At 33.8% G+C, this 17,122-nt stretch overlaps 1 protein-coding gene across 2 annotated transcripts in view; it reads left to right on the plus strand.

The window, feature by feature from the left end:
* LOC130800643 (protein unc-13 homolog) overlaps window positions 1-13,431 on the plus strand; it is a 34,675-nt gene extending 21,244 nt beyond the window's left edge. For both annotated transcript variants that reach the window (XM_057664207.1, XM_057664208.1), the window contains exons 19-28: window positions 1,183-1,254; window positions 3,097-3,214; window positions 5,877-6,058; window positions 7,851-7,932; window positions 10,391-10,495; window positions 10,610-10,716; window positions 10,881-10,958; window positions 11,256-11,351; window positions 12,017-12,112; window positions 13,061-13,431. In XM_057664207.1, coding sequence (XP_057520190.1) covers window positions 1,183-1,254; window positions 3,097-3,214; window positions 5,877-6,058; window positions 7,851-7,932; window positions 10,391-10,495; window positions 10,610-10,716; window positions 10,881-10,958; window positions 11,256-11,351; window positions 12,017-12,112; window positions 13,061-13,228 — 1,104 coding nt within the window. In that variant the 3' untranslated portion in view covers window positions 13,229-13,431. The remainder of the gene's footprint in view (window positions 1-1,182; window positions 1,255-3,096; window positions 3,215-5,876; window positions 6,059-7,850; window positions 7,933-10,390; window positions 10,496-10,609; window positions 10,717-10,880; window positions 10,959-11,255; window positions 11,352-12,016; window positions 12,113-13,060) is intronic.
* The last annotated feature ends 3,691 nt before the right edge of the window (window positions 13,432-17,122 follow it).

The following is a 17,122-nucleotide window of genomic DNA, read 5'->3' on the forward strand; positions in this document are numbered from 1 at the left end:
AAAATGGTGAATCTTTAGATTCATCAATTAAATATAATATTCCAAATAAAATTAGATCTTATTTTCCGAGGCTTTATTCAAGTTACTGCCCATTGTCTGACCTGCTGTATTCTTTCGCAGCCTTTAATTTCGTTTTCTCCTGTACATGTTTTGATTTATAAAGTTTTTAAAGAGAAGCAGTAAATTAAAAGGTGATGTGGGTTTAGCTTCAAATTATAATGTGAGTTTGAGAACTCACTAACCTCCCATCCTCTCTCACCCTCAAAGCATTGGGAAGAGGCTCTAGGTCACCCTATTACTTTAATTGTCACTTTGTACATTGTCTGGAAAGATATTTGGCATGATTTATTACACCCTCTCGGCCTCTCCCAAATTAGTTGACATGTTTGTATTTTTTTACACTATTTATGCCCTAATTCTGATTGCATATATTTTTCCTACTGTATAAGAATGATTGATGATACGTTATGTGTTGTTAGATTCCTCTGGATGCATATTTACAATATATTAAACTTTTGTAAGTAATATTATAATATAATTAAAAATAACGATGATCAAAATTATGTATTAACAATAGTACGAATCCTAAATTGACAATTGGTTTGGAATGGAGTGAGTAGATGATTGTGTCACCCAATGTCTGTTTGTGAACTGAAACTCTAGAGACTGGCCCAATATGGATCTTCTTGTTGGTGGATGTTCAGGAAGCCTATACTTAACAGCCTCAAAGAGATATGGAACTATAAATGGTTGGGGTTTTCTGGTCAGATCATTCCTGTCATGCTGTTTTTACATCTTTATTTCTACTTGACTTAATGTACTCATTTCAGATTCTATTGTGAATCTTTTTACTCACCAATGTTGTCAACATATTTTACAATGCACTTTTACCCGTGGAAAAAACTTGGTCGCGGATGTGTTTGCGTAAATTGTCATGATGTCAGTAATAACGCAAATCGCAGCTGATATGTGAATTTTTGAAAAAAATATTTACATCTGGGGAGTTTTGAACTTATAATTGTATTTTTGTGGTTGAAGTAACTACTATTATTACGCAATAATATGCCACTATATGAGCCTTTACTAGACTATGTGTTCAAATTCTGCAAACTTATCTGTTATTCCTATTTCTGTGCTTGTCTTTGATGTTTTTTATGATCCTTGACTCTTATACTTCCTCAGCGATGGGAACCGATATCACCTCAGCAAAGATACGGAACTTCAATTGTTGAAGTCTACAGGATAGTGGAAGAGGTATTTCCTTCCATTATTTTATCAGCATTGATATTTTGAAGCTTACTTTTCTTTTGATGAGTACTCTACTCAGTACCTTTCGCTGAATCGCAGCTTGTCATATTAATACAAGCAGTCAATATAAGAAACTGTTATGCTTCTATTATCAGACACTGTTGTCTTGGCAGCTTTGTTGCCCTCATCGGTGCTTTGAATTATACAGATGATAACCTATGAATGATTTAAAAAGACGTTAGCATAATGATGTTATACAGCCGATAACCTTTAGAGATGACAGACAAGTTTGCTAGCCATGCATTTTGGGACAATTGATTCGTTAGCAGAATGATATTATTCTGCGTTGATGCCTTGCAGCTTTAGATATGACCGAGAAGTTTGTTAGCCTTGCATTTTGGGACCATTGATTTGTAGTGCCACCATAAATGTCAAGTCAAGAGTTGAAAGAATGCCCCACTTTATGTACTTCATAATTTGGATGCCACACATCGTAAACTGAATAATACCATATTGTGAAAAACTTTGAAACCTTCAGTTGCTGGTGAAGTGGTCAACTAATAGGTTCAGTGCTTACCTTCCTGGCGAAAATAATACTGTGATGGATTTTACTTCTCAAGTATTGAATGAAATCTTTACTAACATATTTGGCAGTGTGAAACCTTCTTTTTTCTTAGTATGCTAATAACTCCTGTAAGTGCTGAAAGAACATTTAACACAAATTTCTATATTTTAATATCATGTAATCTAGGAAACACATAAAAATTCTAGAATGAAATTCTGTGTAGATTTTTGATATGATAATTAAAAAAAGGAATAATTGACATTAATAATCCAACTTTTCACCCATCCGCTGTGAATAATTCCAACTTTTGATTATTTTTTAATAAAACAACCTTTGCCCTTAGTTTGTTGGCAGCATACTAATAGGGTATGTTGATAGCAAACTAAGGGCAAAGGTGAGATTAGTAAAAAAAATCTAAAGGTGAGATTATTCACAGCAAATGGGTGAAAGGTTGGATTATTAATATCAATTTTTCCTTAAAAAAAATATGAACGTGGAAAAGAAAGAGTAGAGTATCATTTCCTTTCCATATTGCATATGTTAAAAGAAACAAACTCTTTCAAATAAGAAAAAGTCGAAGTTATTGAGGACTAAGTGCACAAAAGAGATCAAAATTTTTCTTTCCATAAATGTGTTAATCGGTTGTATTGGAATTCAATGGATTATAATTCTTATCCCAAAAAGACAGTCTGTCACACAAAAGGAAAACTATTATCTTTAACAAAAGATCTGGCCACTGTCTGAATTGTGATTTCCGTCTTAGTTCCTTGGAATCAGCATCTTGCAATGCTAGTGACATGACGTGCTTTGGGCCATCGTAGCATACTAGCATGGATTGAAGTTGAAGAAGTTAATTTTGTCATTGTACTTCAAGATTTTAAGAACTAATAAACAAAGCTTAAAAAACCTCTCTTAAATTCTGTGACCTCTTAAATCTTGTAATTTATATGGTTTTAATAATGGATTACCACTGGAAAATTGGTGAAAATGATGGTTTGTAATGGATGTCATGGTGTGATGTAAAAAAAAGTAATAGAGTGAAATTTCATGAATCTGCAAGGTGAAAATATTGTTATTTCAAACTTCAAAGTGTCTTCACTGGTCTGTTGGAATATTGACTATTTTATATCAAGTTTGTCATAGATCTCAGTTTCTCAGTTATGAGAGTGAAGTGAATCTGAGTTTTAAAGCTGTATTATCGTTACCTTGTGAGGATGATGAATTCCCATCACCCCCGATGTTTGTTCCAACATTTTTAAGAGGTTTCTTTTCTTGTCATGCAGACAGTGGACCAATTTTTTGCCCTGAAAGTTCCTATGGGTTTTGGGGAGCTTGGTAGCTTATGCCGCGGTATTGACAATGCATTTCAAGTGTATGCAGATCTTACTGTTGGCAATTTGGGTAAGCAGACACTCTATCAGCAAATTTCCATATACATTTGATATGCTGGATTTTCTTGTTAATAGACTTGAGGCTTTATTTTAGACTCCTCCAATATGGATTCTTTTCTAGTTGTGTGAATACGATAACATTTTAGTAATTCTTGCTTGTTTGGTCAACTCATAAAACTAGTGAATTCTGAATTCTTATATGGCATTCTTAGCTAATTTTTTTCTTCAAAATCATTTTGGTATTCATGATATTCAATTATTTCATTCATGAGTGGAATGATGGTTATGGGGGTTGTAAAATGATGGATGTTTATGGAGAAATATGTAATGAGTTATTGCCATGAATCTGATGATCGCTTTCTCAGAGCTGTGAATGGACTCTACTTTCAACTTTGATTCTTATAAGAATTAGAATTAATCGGAGTCGGGAAGTGGGCTTATTCTGCTTTCGTTTCCTTTTTCTGCTTTCAATCTTGCTCCCTCTTACTATAATTGTTACTAATCATGTGTTCATGTATAAATAATAACTAAAGAAAAAATGGACATACACTTGTTGACCTCTCTTAAAAACATTTCAGCCTATTTTAAGAGTAAAATAGGAAATGAGATTTTAGTATATTTCTACATCAAAGAATTGAGTCTTGTCTCAGTTGAAGCAAATATCACTTTCTCAAGGTAAGATCATGGGTTCGATTCTCACCTAGTCCTCCTCTTCCCTCCGTCTACTGTGCCCTATAATAAAAAGGATGTTACTACATTAAATAATTATCAATTAACTTGAAGTAAGCTGATTATTGCAATTATGATTTTGTTCCTAAACTTCAAATCTATTTATAGTCATTGTAATTTATATATATGAAAGAATGACATTGTTAACTAATTGGTTTGTACTTCTTAACATTTAGGGCTTGGGAGGGAGTCCATCCTTGATGGTTCGTCTTCCCCCCTTTGGCCTGTATGATGTTTCTTTTTGATGAATAAAATGTCTCTATGATAAAAAACTATTCGTTTAATTTGATTTTCAACGAGTGGAAATAAAAATATATATATTAACATCTATCACACTAAAATTGATGTATTATCGTAATGGATATATATGACACTAATAAATTTTGGAAGGTTCTATGTTTATAATTTTTGTATAAAAATATGATGATTGATTTACACCTTTAAAATACGACATGATCTTGTATTGAAAAACTATAAATTTTGGAAGGTTCTATCTATAATATCTTTCATTCTCTCTTTGTTGTAGGAGAGAGAATTTGGGGAGAGAATTGAGCTTGTTTCCCTGATAGGTAACTTGATTTGAAACCACTAGGTGGAAGAGGGTTTCTAATTGGAGCTAATCTATGTTCATCAGTCTAAGGTGTTTGTGTTGGATGCGGGTACATGTTTAATTGTGGGACTCCATTCTTCTATGAAAAAATAGAGTGGTTTTTGTCCAAATAAGAGTGGAAAGGTGTCATACAAATGTTGGATTGTCAAGAATCCAACATGAATACTTGAGTTGAAACAAAGTCTATATAAGTTAGATACAGGTAATCATCACAGGAAAAAATTGAAGCACTCTATATTATATGATATTCCAAACTAGCAGAATCTGAAGAAATTTTATCGCTCTAAGTTTTAGCCTGACCAAACAATCTGTTAATGCTTTAAGCCTTTTTATTTGTCTTTAGATGCTTTAAATTTATATTGATTTAATTAGAAAGAGAAATTTTAGCTCAATTTCGCATTACAGTTCCAATCACCAATAGAATGCATTAATAGTGTTACCCAACAAGAAGCAAGTACTTAAATAAATAAAATTTTAAAAATTTAAAAGTTAAGATCTTAATTGCACTTGTGTAGCATTTATATTATAGGAGAAAAATTAAACTCGCACTGGTATCAAATGCTTAACAAAGGTTAATTCCATCTTCTCTGTGATCTTTTTTATTTAAAATTTTTGTTGTCTGCAAAGGAAAGTTGAAGAAGTTCCCATTGATTTAAATGTTTGAAGTTCGATTAAAAACCAAATGATCATCAAAGTTGACGCAATTGGTATGTGTCTTTCTGGAGAGCCTAAAAATAATTCCATTAATTTTATCAACACACATTGATCTACAATGTATGAATTAAGTTGTGAAGGAATAAAGGGAAATATCTTGTCTGGTACCAAGTACCCTCAACCTTTGGAGTTTGATTGTATTTATTTTTAACCTTAACTGTTTTTTCACTAAATGAATAAGAGAATATATTGTCAAATTGATCTTTCAAATTTGTCTCCATGCATTGTTCCAAAACGTCGACCTTTTGTAAATAGTTGCACTTAAACATGGTTAAAGTTGATGAGGGGGAACTAGAGTGTGTTGGACAGTGTGCAGGGTAAAATGTTGCAAGTATTTACAACCATAGTATAATTAGGGTGTGAAAGAAACACTTTGGCGAGCTGAATCTAAAAAAAACTAGCATTTTAGCTAAATTTTAATAGTCCTATTATCTTGTTCTCTTAATTTTTAACAAGATGTAGAATTTTCAACATAAACAAGGTGTTGTGCAAGTACAATTTCCTCTTCAACTAACCTTTTTCCACCTATGTTCTTTAATGATTTATGTTTTCTTCTAGTGTGTTCTTCATTGGTTTGAGTAGTAAAGTTTATTTTTATATTGTTTAATTTGATATGTAGCCAGCAAAGAGGATTTGATGCCACCTGTGCCTATCTTGACAAGATATCGAAAGGAAGCTGGTATTAAGGCTTTTGTTAAGAAAGAACTTTTGGACCACCAAAAAATTCTGGAAGAGAGAAAACCAAGTGATATCAGTGTTTTGCCAACCCCAGTTTTGTGTGTTCAATTAAATACTCTTTATGTAAGTTGTTACAGACCTTTTCTTTTACATTTTTAAGTTTCATAAGGAATGAAGTTGATTTTAAATGTTGGGAAATTCGATGTGGTGACCCTGAGTTTGGCTTTTCCACGTGGTAGACAAATGTGTTTTTTAAATCCGCGTGGTGATCTTAGGCTTCCAACTTTTCTGCGTAGTAGACAAAATGTTAAGTTTTTGGTTAAATCAAGTACTTATTTTGACTGGATTTCGATATATGTGGTCAATCAGGGTAATCTCGAAGTTTGTTTTTTGAGAATAATTCATTACGTTGGGTAAAATAGTGTAAAGTTAACAAAATACTTCCATTTTGTCTACCATGTGGAAAAGTTAGAAGGTCAAGCTCACCACGTAGATTAAAAAAAGATGTTTATCTACCACGTGGAAAAGCCAAACATTCAGGGTTACCAAATGGAATTTCCTTTAAATGTTTAAATGTCAAATGGCAACATTTTGGCTTGTTTATTGTATAATTGTAGTGCTCTACTAAATCTAAGTGAAATTTGACATGTTTCTTTGTAGTACTCTACATATATCAATTCAGATGAGTACAAGGGTTCACACTTCACAGTGCATCTTTTCGAACACCAATTTTTCATCAAAAATCTATTAGTCATGCATTTTTTTTCTTGTATTAAAGAACTGTCATTTTCAGTTACTTAAAACGATACACTTCCATCTACTTAAATATAAACTTTTTTTCTTCCAAAAAACTTGGTACTTAGAGATTCTTTTTTTCTTTTCTTTTTCAAAAAAAAAAAAAAATAAAATTACAGTAGTGAAGCTTTAATAGGATTTTCTGGAAAAATAAGATGTGCTTGAGTCCTTTGCTTTTTGATGTGTCTTCTATGTGGAAGTGTGGAGCTGTCCCAATAAAATAGAGGCTTAAAATATTATTTTATAAAAAAAACTTATGTTACAGCTTGATAGGGAAAAATGTCTTGGGAAATAAAACCTTTGGGTGTGTGTCTATAACATTCCCATCTTTGACTAATCATAAAAATTCGAAATTTAGTTGGTGACGCGGTCTGCTCATCTTGGCATGTGTTTTGGTTAGTTTTGTATTAACATGTGAATTAGTCCTGATGTTTTATTAATTTATTATGATTATAATAACTCAAATTTTTTTTAAGTAAATAAAATGCTGTAATTTTATTATATAGGACACACTTGGTAAAATTTTGAAGTAAGCCAGGAAACATAATTTAGACAGCGTGGTATTGTTTCTTATTTTATAACAATGTTACAGAAACGTAATTTGATCCGATATGAGTAGCGGAAACGAAAACAAGAAACATTGATTTTAGAGTTTCGAAAACATAAGAAATGGTACAATTTTATTTTTTATAAAAAATGAAATGAGAAGAAAATGACTATAGGATAACAAGAAATGTAAAGAAGGGTGTATGGTATTATATATGGTTTTGGGCTTGGAAAAAAAGCATTTGGGGAATGTAGTTTCAAATCTAGAGTTTCGGAAATGGAAGTTACGATAGTTATGATGAGTAGTTATTAAACTTACAGTAATCAAAAAATTATTTACAGAAAATGGGAAGAAAAAAAATCAGCTACGTAGACAATACTTAAAACACTTGTTTGGTATCCAATTCATGGTAACCTGAAGAAGATTAAGCTGTAGAATGCAATCTAATCACCATACTACATATAGTTGTGCAATAATACGAACCGTTGATTTCCATTGATTTTATAATTTTCGCCCTAGTGTTTTTTTTTCTCTGCAAAAGATGCTGATGTGAGTTCTTTCGAATTCAAATAGTATGCAGTTAGTCATCTTAGTAAGCTGGAAGATAGCATTTGTGAGCGATGGTTGAAAAAGAAGCCAAGTGACAAGTTTACCAGTATGTTTGATCACATTTTCTGTTATCAGTTGCTGATTTTATGATATTTTTTCCTGTTGTTATGTAGCATTTAGCTTTTTACGAACTTACTTATAAATTGATGATGTCGTACATGTCTATTAAACTTCTTTTAGGTAGGAATAGATTTGTTGGCTTTTTACTAACATTCATTCGATCATAATATTTTGACTTTAACACTTTGTTGGGTTGAAGGAATTGAAAGGAAAGGATAGAGATGGATCTGAAGGGATATAATTTCTTTTGTTTGGATAATAAATTTGGAGGGGAGAGATTTGAAAGAGAGGGATTTGAAGGGATAAGTTCCGTTAAGTTTGTTAATGATAAAATCTCTCCATTAGTTAAAAGATTTAAAAGGAAAATGAGCTTTCAATTCCTCTCCCTTCCTTCTCCTCTTAAACAAACAAATAAAACTTTTCTCATTGTGATTCCCTCCTTTCCATTCTCTTCCCTCCCATCCCCTTCCCTTCTTTTCCTTCCCCTCCAAAATTCTTATTCAAACATAGTGTCATCTTGGCCCAAAGTTGTTCCTTTCGAAGAACTACTTACCTTACAACTTGTATGATATGGCCTTTGTCTTTATATTTTTTGCAAAACATAACTAAATTGCACAAAATAAGTGTTAAAATTATGCCTTAATTAGACAAAAGTGCCCAAGTGGTTTAGTGAGGAGATGGTCACCACTTGAGTCTACACATTATAAATACCAAGGGGTTTTCACTAAGAACATTATTGGCAGACGGGCTTGGGAGTGTCCAGGACCATAATTATAGATTGTGATGAACTTCTTAAGAACAATTGTAAAAAATGTGATTACCCCTCCATTTTTTAAAAAAATTAGAGGATCCCTCATAATTTTGGGTCTGCTACTAAAGAACACACCATTTTGGAAAATGTTACAACTAAGCAAATCCCCAAGAATATGTTACAACTATTTGAAGAAAGTGAAATTATGTAAAAACGTTCTGTCTTTAAAAAACTTGGAAGAACCTTGGCTTATCAGAATCATATCCCTTAACTTTGTTGGTAGGTGATCACCGTGATAATCAATTACTTTGGAGTTTTGTACTCCCGTCTATTTTTGTTGTTTGCTATGGTTGAAATTTCACAAGTTGGCCCCATATTGTTGGTATTAAGGCTTTGACATTGTTGTGTGTTGACTTTTCAAGTAAAAGTATTGCATTTAATTTGGAACAGATAAGGACATGTATATTGATTGCACTATTATTTATTGAGTATATGCAATATAAGTCACTTATATCATGTATATCAGCCCATCTGGTCAGTAGGGTCATCATATCTCAGAAGCCTAAGTTCACTAACTTTTTGGATTTAAAGAATATAGACAATTCAAATTGATTATATGTTAGACCAGCATAGATTGTTAAATTGTCTTTGAATCAACCGTTACAAGAGATGTGAGATTGTACGTTCAAACATTAAATAGTAAGCCCCTCAAATATTTCCCTCAGTGTGTTTGGCTATTACTATCTCTAATTATCTGCTAATACGTATAAGTAAACGTTCTTATTTAAAAGATGTACATTGATATGATAACAACTAGAGGTGTTCAAAATCGGATATTGGATCCAATCCGATCCAGATTGTTTTGGGGATAGTAAAAAAATACAATTTGGATAACCAGATTATCCAAATTTTATGCTTATTTTTTGTCTATCTATAATTTATGCTCATTCACACCACCTACTTGAAAGATAATCTTGGGTTAGCCTAACACTTGAGGTCTTTCCTTTTCACCTTTGTGACCGGAATTTGATTCTCACTGCTGATTAATTATCTCTCCTCACTTGCCTGTAGGGACTCTCTAGCCTACCCTCAAAACAAAAATATTTTAAAAAATAATAAATTTTTGTTCATTCTATTTTAAATTGAGCTACTTTTATTTGGAAGTGACTTCTAAAGTTAGAAGATGTTACTGTCTGGTGCATTATATGGTTAGATTCAGTAAAAGTTCAAGGAAGCAAACCTAATCCACCTCCAGAGGAGCCAACACCAGAAATAACTGCAGAAATCTGATAATGATAATTGACTGTGTAGTGAACCTATTAATCTCTAAGTCATACTCTGACCTGCAAAAAAGAATAATCATTACTTAAAACAGAAAAAGAATTTAATAAACTGGATATCCGGATATCTGCATTCGAAAAAATTCTGATCCAATATGATTAGTGCAAAAATTCTAAATGTACGATCAAAGTTGGTATATGATTAGTGTAAAAAGTCTAATGTCGCAGACAAAAAACACCATATATAGGGCAGATATAATTGCTATTTTCTGAAACATCCAGAACATGAAGGAGGATGACCAATATCAGATCTAATTGGTCAGAGTGATTTATGTTGCACTTTACTGTAAGTTTCTCCCTCCTGTGCCTTCTTCTAAAGCTCTTTTCTGTTTGTCTCTTCTTGGAATGTTCAGAAAGGAATTTGGATGAGAAGTCAAGAAGCTTCAATCAAAGAAACACTTTTGATGGTTGCAGAAAAGACCTCAATGCTGCAATTGACAGAATATGTGAATATACTGGTGAGACTCACTTGTTAAAAAAATCTATTCTTTTTTAATTCTTCCTCCTTTTCTTCCACCCCTTTTCAAAGTATCTCCGTATTGATTGGACTCATCCTTTGCCATATCATATAGGCACCAAGATCATTTTTTGGGAACTAAGGGAACCATTTATTGACAATTTGTACAAGCCGAATGCTACTCAATCTAGGTTGGAAGCTTTAATTGAACCACTTGATCTGGTAATAATATTATATTGCTTTGTGGCATTTTGAACATTTAATTGTCTGTATGCGTCAGAATGAGTACCATTTTTGTCCATCCTCATCATGCTGCATATTTATCTGGAAATGTTTTTGATTGTTTTCTCACTTCCTGGGTACTAAGACCTAATCCTCTTTTGCAGGAATTAAATCAGCTATGTGCTGTTATCGTGGAGCCTCTACGAGATCGGCTTGTTACTAGTCTTCTACAAGCATCTCTTGTTAGTTCTTTGTACATTAGGGTTATCTAGTTGTTTCATGTTTTTATATCTTATCTTCATCATGGTTTTCATTTTGTTACCTGGACTCTGCATTTTACCTTCAGTACTCAGACATGGATACAACTCTTTGGACATTTTATTTTGGAACTAAATATGTATTTTCCATAATTTGACCTAGTCGGACACTCAGACACGAACCTGTGTCAAATATGAATTCTTGAGTTTGAGTAATGGATTTCTCCATTAGTTTTCTTCCGTATTAGTAGCTTATTCTAAATGTGCGTTCTTATTTTTCAGGATGGTCTGCTGCGTGTTTTATTAGATGGAGGCCCATCTCGTGTTTTCTCCCAGGGCGATGCTAAACTATTTGAAGAAGATTTAGATGTTTTAAAGGTAAAATCAATGTCCCAAATGATCCAGATTCTTTGTTATGTGTGAGAAACCAACTTAACAAGGATCATTAGATTTCAATTTAATTCTGGACTTTCTTTATACATATATTACCAGGATAACTAGACTTTAAGCTCTTTCTAACACTAATCAATGATGACCCTCCATGGATTCGCCTGCAGCTATAGTTGCAAAAATAAGAGCCTGAATACCACTTGATATAGGAATCACCAAGGTACTAAAGAAACTAAAACAAAAACTACTAATTCATCCGCAATATATTTCCTTAAAGTCAAAACTAAGTGAATGAGGTTTTGTGAAATCTTCTTAGATGTTAATGGGTAAAAGAATTGTGATTTGTTGAATGTAGTTACCAAAATAACTTGATCAGACCCGCATAGAAATATGCTACTGATGTGAGTAAAGTTAAAGTAACAGTCGTATATATATCATTAGTTCGTGCGGCTAACTCCCCATGAGGTAAGTGTATGATTTCCAAGGCAAAAGAGCCCCTGACCAATTCGAAACAAACTTCTCAATACAAATTTGAGATTTTTCGTCCAATAACACTCGTATCCATTGATCTGGACTGACCTTTTGAATTGTTTATTTGACAAAGGCGATTCTCATGTTGATGAAAAATTATGCCTTATGAGACACCTTTGCAGGAGTTCTTTATTTCTGGAGGAGATGGTCTTCCACGAGGAGTTGTGGAAAATTTAGTGGCACGTACTCGGCATGTAATACAGCTGCATGGATATGAGGTAATTTGCCAGTATGTTCAAAGAGTAGTCTCATATTTGTGTCTGGTGTAGATATCAGTACTAAGGGACCTGCCCTGAATTCTTATCTGCAGTTTTAGTATTTTGTAGGAGATTCATAAAAATGTGTGTATTAACCTTTTTTAACTCAATTGAGGAGCAATATATGTAATGAAATGTGGCAACCACAATTGTGCAACCTTAAGCAGTAATAAGAAGGAAATAACACAAGAATCAACGATAAAGGATACACAAGAAGATTGAACTAAGAAAATCAAGAACTAAAAGAAAAACAACAATGACCAAACAATGTTCTAAGCCTTTTTAATTATGTGTATGATTTGGTGACTTCAAGGCTTCAAATATCTCCTAGATCTAACCTAATCACTCTATAACTCAAACCCCTCATCTCTTGATAACTCAGAGCGCTATTAACTTGTGTTTGGTGTAAACACCTAACCTCTTGGCTTATGGCTCTCCACGGGAGCTCAATCTATCTTCACACTCGTGTTGTTGACAAACTCGGCCTATTCATGATCTACACAACTCATAAAACCATCTCTACTAAACAATATATATAACCGGAGCTGGGCTTTGGTGTTCATAACATGCATTCTCAATTCTCCATGCATTATCAATTTCGGGATTATGTCATGATGAAAAGTAATTTGCCCTCCATTACATGAGATAACTTTCAGAATTGAATACCAGACCATGCTAGCAGTATGATCTATACTGTGCTGTTGCATTAGTGATCTTGGTATGCTGATTGAATTGGAAAAAGAAAAAGATAATAAAGTTAAGTTGCTAGGCCTTTATTTTTTACTAGAGCAAAAAGAAGATAGCATGATCTATGAGTTTTTGCATGTCTACCCTCATCAGGCACTGCTGAATTATACGATGCATCTGTTCTTAACCTTAAGCTTGATTTCTCATAATCATTGCTTGCAGACTCGAGAGTTGATTGAAGACTTGAAATCAGCAAGTGGGTTAGAACAAAGGCGAAGTAAACTGGGATCTGATACGAAGACCTTACTAAGAATATTATGCCACAGGGGTGACTCGGAGGCATCTCAGTATGTGAAGAAACAGTTCAAGATTCCAAAATCTGGTACTTGACATGTGTAAATCGACATGAGAAACTACTATACAAAGAGTTCTTTATTTGTGGTTGTACAGAGTTGCTATATGATTTGAGCTTTCTTGTAGCACAAGAATCTCCCTTTTGTATTTTGCAAATTTTCTTTCCAGTTTTGTATTTATAATTAAATTTGTTTATTTATGTAACCTACAGTTTTATCCAAGTAGTTTTGCCTTCTTAATACTTCCCAGTTCCCCTGTATTGTTGCTGGGGCTATTCAAATGTGACCCAACTCAGATTGGAATTGAAGTTATCCGATCTGAAATTTGTTTGAATTGACATCACTGATTGGTAACCAAAAAGGCAAAGTTGAACCCGATTTGTAACCGTTACAATTGACAAATAAGAGTTAATTGAGATTATTCAAACCTTGTAGACCGATTTGAGTTATATTCGACTCAAATTCTGCACGAAATTGATTTTTAATCGAACTATTGTAAACCCAAACCGATTATTTGTAACAACCCGACTTACCGTTGACTGGGTAAACAGGGTCATCACTGGGTTCGTTATTTCCGAAAATCAAGGAACCAGATGGAAGAAAGATGATTATTGGCTTCGAAATGGTTGGCTTCGAAATGGTTGGCTTCGATTATTGTTGAAATTCGAAGTCAAAGGAACCATGGAAAGAGGTTTTGTTCATGTATAGAAGTATTTAGCAAGAAAATAAGAAATTTCATCCCTAATACCAGAGAAAATGTCGAAAGAAGAGGAAAGAATCGATTCACTTGATTTTTGCTGTTGTTCGAACATTTGAGAAGGAAAATGATTGAAGGTTTTCGAAAATGTAAGGGTTTTGGGAAAAAGAGGCAAACGAAGAAGATGAATAATAGATGGAAGGAGAGGAAGAAGGTGGGTAGAGCTGCGTTTTTCTTTGAAAATCGAAGGCAAGGAATGACGGGATGAGAGGCATGGATTTCGAAGGTTTTGAGAAGGCAAAGCAGGGTTTGATTTTTCTTTTGTGTTGAAGATGATGATGAATAGTGAAACGCGTGTAACTGGTTTCTTATTATTTCTTTTTTTTTTATATATAAAGGAAAAGAAAAGAAGGAGTTAAATTAAGAATATTTTATGTCATGTGTATTTAGGATCATTCTCGCACTGATAATTCTCTTAAACTTACTCGTCTTAAAATATTAATTTTCCCGAATGTTACATTCTACCCAACTTGAAATAAACTTCGTCCTCGAAGTTAAACTAAGTCTCAAGCATAGATTCAAATATCTAGCTAACATACATTTCGTAAAGCTAAGTCACCCAACCTAGAATGAAGTTCGTCCTCGAACTTAACTCACAAAGACTAAGGAGATGCAAAAGCTATAAAGACTGGGTAAACAGGGTCATCACTGGGTTCGTTTCCCAAGAAACTGAAATCACACTCCCAAAACTCAAGCAAAGAGGTCACAAGCTCTTCAACGTGACTAACTCAGCTACATCCCAAAACCAACATCTAACTAATACACAAGATAATCATACAATTCTCTACAAGTCCGATATAACCAGCACAGCTAAAACAAATTTACATTTATCCAAAAACCTAATACAAAGCTACAAATTCCTAAGTGCTCAGCTCAATATACATCCTTGGAACGCTATATGCAACTCAATCACTAAGCTTGAAAATCATTATCAATTGCTCTTAACTTAAGCTTTTCCATCAATGATGTGCAGTACTTTGTCTTTACTAATTCTCCTACTATGTCACAATCGTTTTCAAAGTTCAACTTACTTACAACAAAACACTAACGATACATACTTCACAACCCGATGACCTTGCTTTTATGCACCAACCTATAATCTCAATCATGGATCAACAAATAAAAGCTGATAGAAAAGGGCTAGCAACAAGGTGACACGATTCGCAATCTTAGGACATACTATTCTAGCTGCTAAAACGATAATCGAAAAGGAACTATGATAAGCAATAAGACATTGGCATCATCAGAAAACAAATTCTAACATTGCATCGTTGAACTGAATCTTCTTGCCGTCACGAACAATCGTTAAGAACGTTTTCCCGTTTTACCCCGTAATCCTCACACCTTACATCCTACATTTCTAAGAAAACCTGACTAACTCAAACACCTAGGTTAATAGCACAATCATATTCACTTTTGTTCCTATCTCTTATCTTAAACATCTAAATCCTCAAATCACGTTCTTCCTTACTCCCAAGATTTTATGCGCGCTAGATGAACTAACCCTAAGGATTAGCCACGGTTGCGGTTTGGCTCTGATACCAACATTATTAAACGAATTTTTTTTAATTGAAAACTAGTCAAATTTCTAGGAAATTTACAATTTTATATTTATTGAATAATTTTAGGTATCATTCACAATAATTTTTCCAAAAAAAACTAATTAACTACTTTATTAGTAGTACATAATCAAAGTGGTATAAGCAAAAATTAAATATATAATTAGCTCAAAAATGTACATATTTTGTCAAAACCCACTAACATGATAACACCATTTAGGCATGGCCACGGTCCAGGTTGGGCTGGTTCCGGTTCCGGGTGGTTCCAAACGATTCCTTGGCGGTTCATGAGGCGGTTCCGGCGGTTCCAACTCACGGGACGGGCGGGTCGGACCATCAGTTCCATTTTTATTTTTCCTTTAAATATTTATATAATATAAAAATACTATAATATTGCGGACGTACCTTTGATGATTACTTGATTATTAGCGAAATTCATTGCTTGTCAAGATATTAAAATATTTACTAAAAAGAATGAAAAAATAAATTAATAAGAAACGAATCAACGATAATGTCGATAAAGATGATTAATAAAAAAAGAGGGAGAAAATGGACTTGAACCTAGTACCCAAAGAAATACTAAGCTGCCTACGTATTCCGAAGGAATCAAAGCCCATGTAGTTCTTTGTCATACCTTTTATTTGTAGTTGTTGAATGTTGATTTATCGTTGTCCGATGGATCCTATTCGTCTTCGTCATCATCATCTGGCTGGTTAGATGCTTCCGCTGACTCTCCTCCTGACGATGATGCAGATGTATCCATCATCATCCATGGATCATCATCATCCATGGATCATCATCATCGTCTTGATCATCATCATTCCTTAGTCCTTGTGTTCGAATCTCCGCTTGATCCAATATTTCTTGCAAACACATATTTAAATACTATGTGGAGCAAGACGAGATCTCTTTTCGTCTAAAACTCTTCTACTTGCACTAAAAGCAGACTCCGATGCAATCGTAGAAGCAGGAATCGCAAGGATATCCTTTGCAACCTTGCAATTCTCGATAATATGGGAAATTTTATAGATTTTTCTTTCCACCACTCTGAAATATTATAGCTACCTTGGTCAATTTCAAAGTAATGTTTAAGATAATTATCTAATTCTAAATATGCAGTGGAGGGTGAAGAAGAAGATAATCCTACAAAACTATCATCTTGGCTCATTATATTAGCTATTACAGAATTATAATAAGAGGGACGTGCCGAGACGCTAGCACGCCTAGACGTATCGCGTTTTGGGTTATATACACTAGCTGTAATACCCCAAGTTTAGTTTGAAAAAGGAATGATAGACTACTCATATCAACAAGGTGCATCTTCTTTTCTAGGGAGCCCATTTGCTAAGAACTCCACAGTTAAGCGTGCTTGGTGGGGAGTAATCTTAGGATGGGTGACCTCCTGGGAAGTTTTCTCGGGTGCGCACGAGTGAGGCCAAAGTGCGCTGGAAAGACTTGTGTTGATTTGTGGGGCTAGTTTACAGTCTCCAAGAGTAATCACCAGCGGTCCGAGGGGCCGGGGTGTTACACTAGCATAGTAATCATAAAGTTCTGCTAAAATTTTTTACAAGTTCCAACATAATTATGTACATCACTAGGCGGACGATCTAATGAT

This window comes from Amaranthus tricolor, chromosome 15, assembly GCF_026212465.1.
Source record: "Amaranthus tricolor cultivar Red isolate AtriRed21 chromosome 15, ASM2621246v1, whole genome shotgun sequence".
NCBI classification, from domain to species: Eukaryota; Viridiplantae; Streptophyta; class Magnoliopsida; order Caryophyllales; family Amaranthaceae; genus Amaranthus; species Amaranthus tricolor.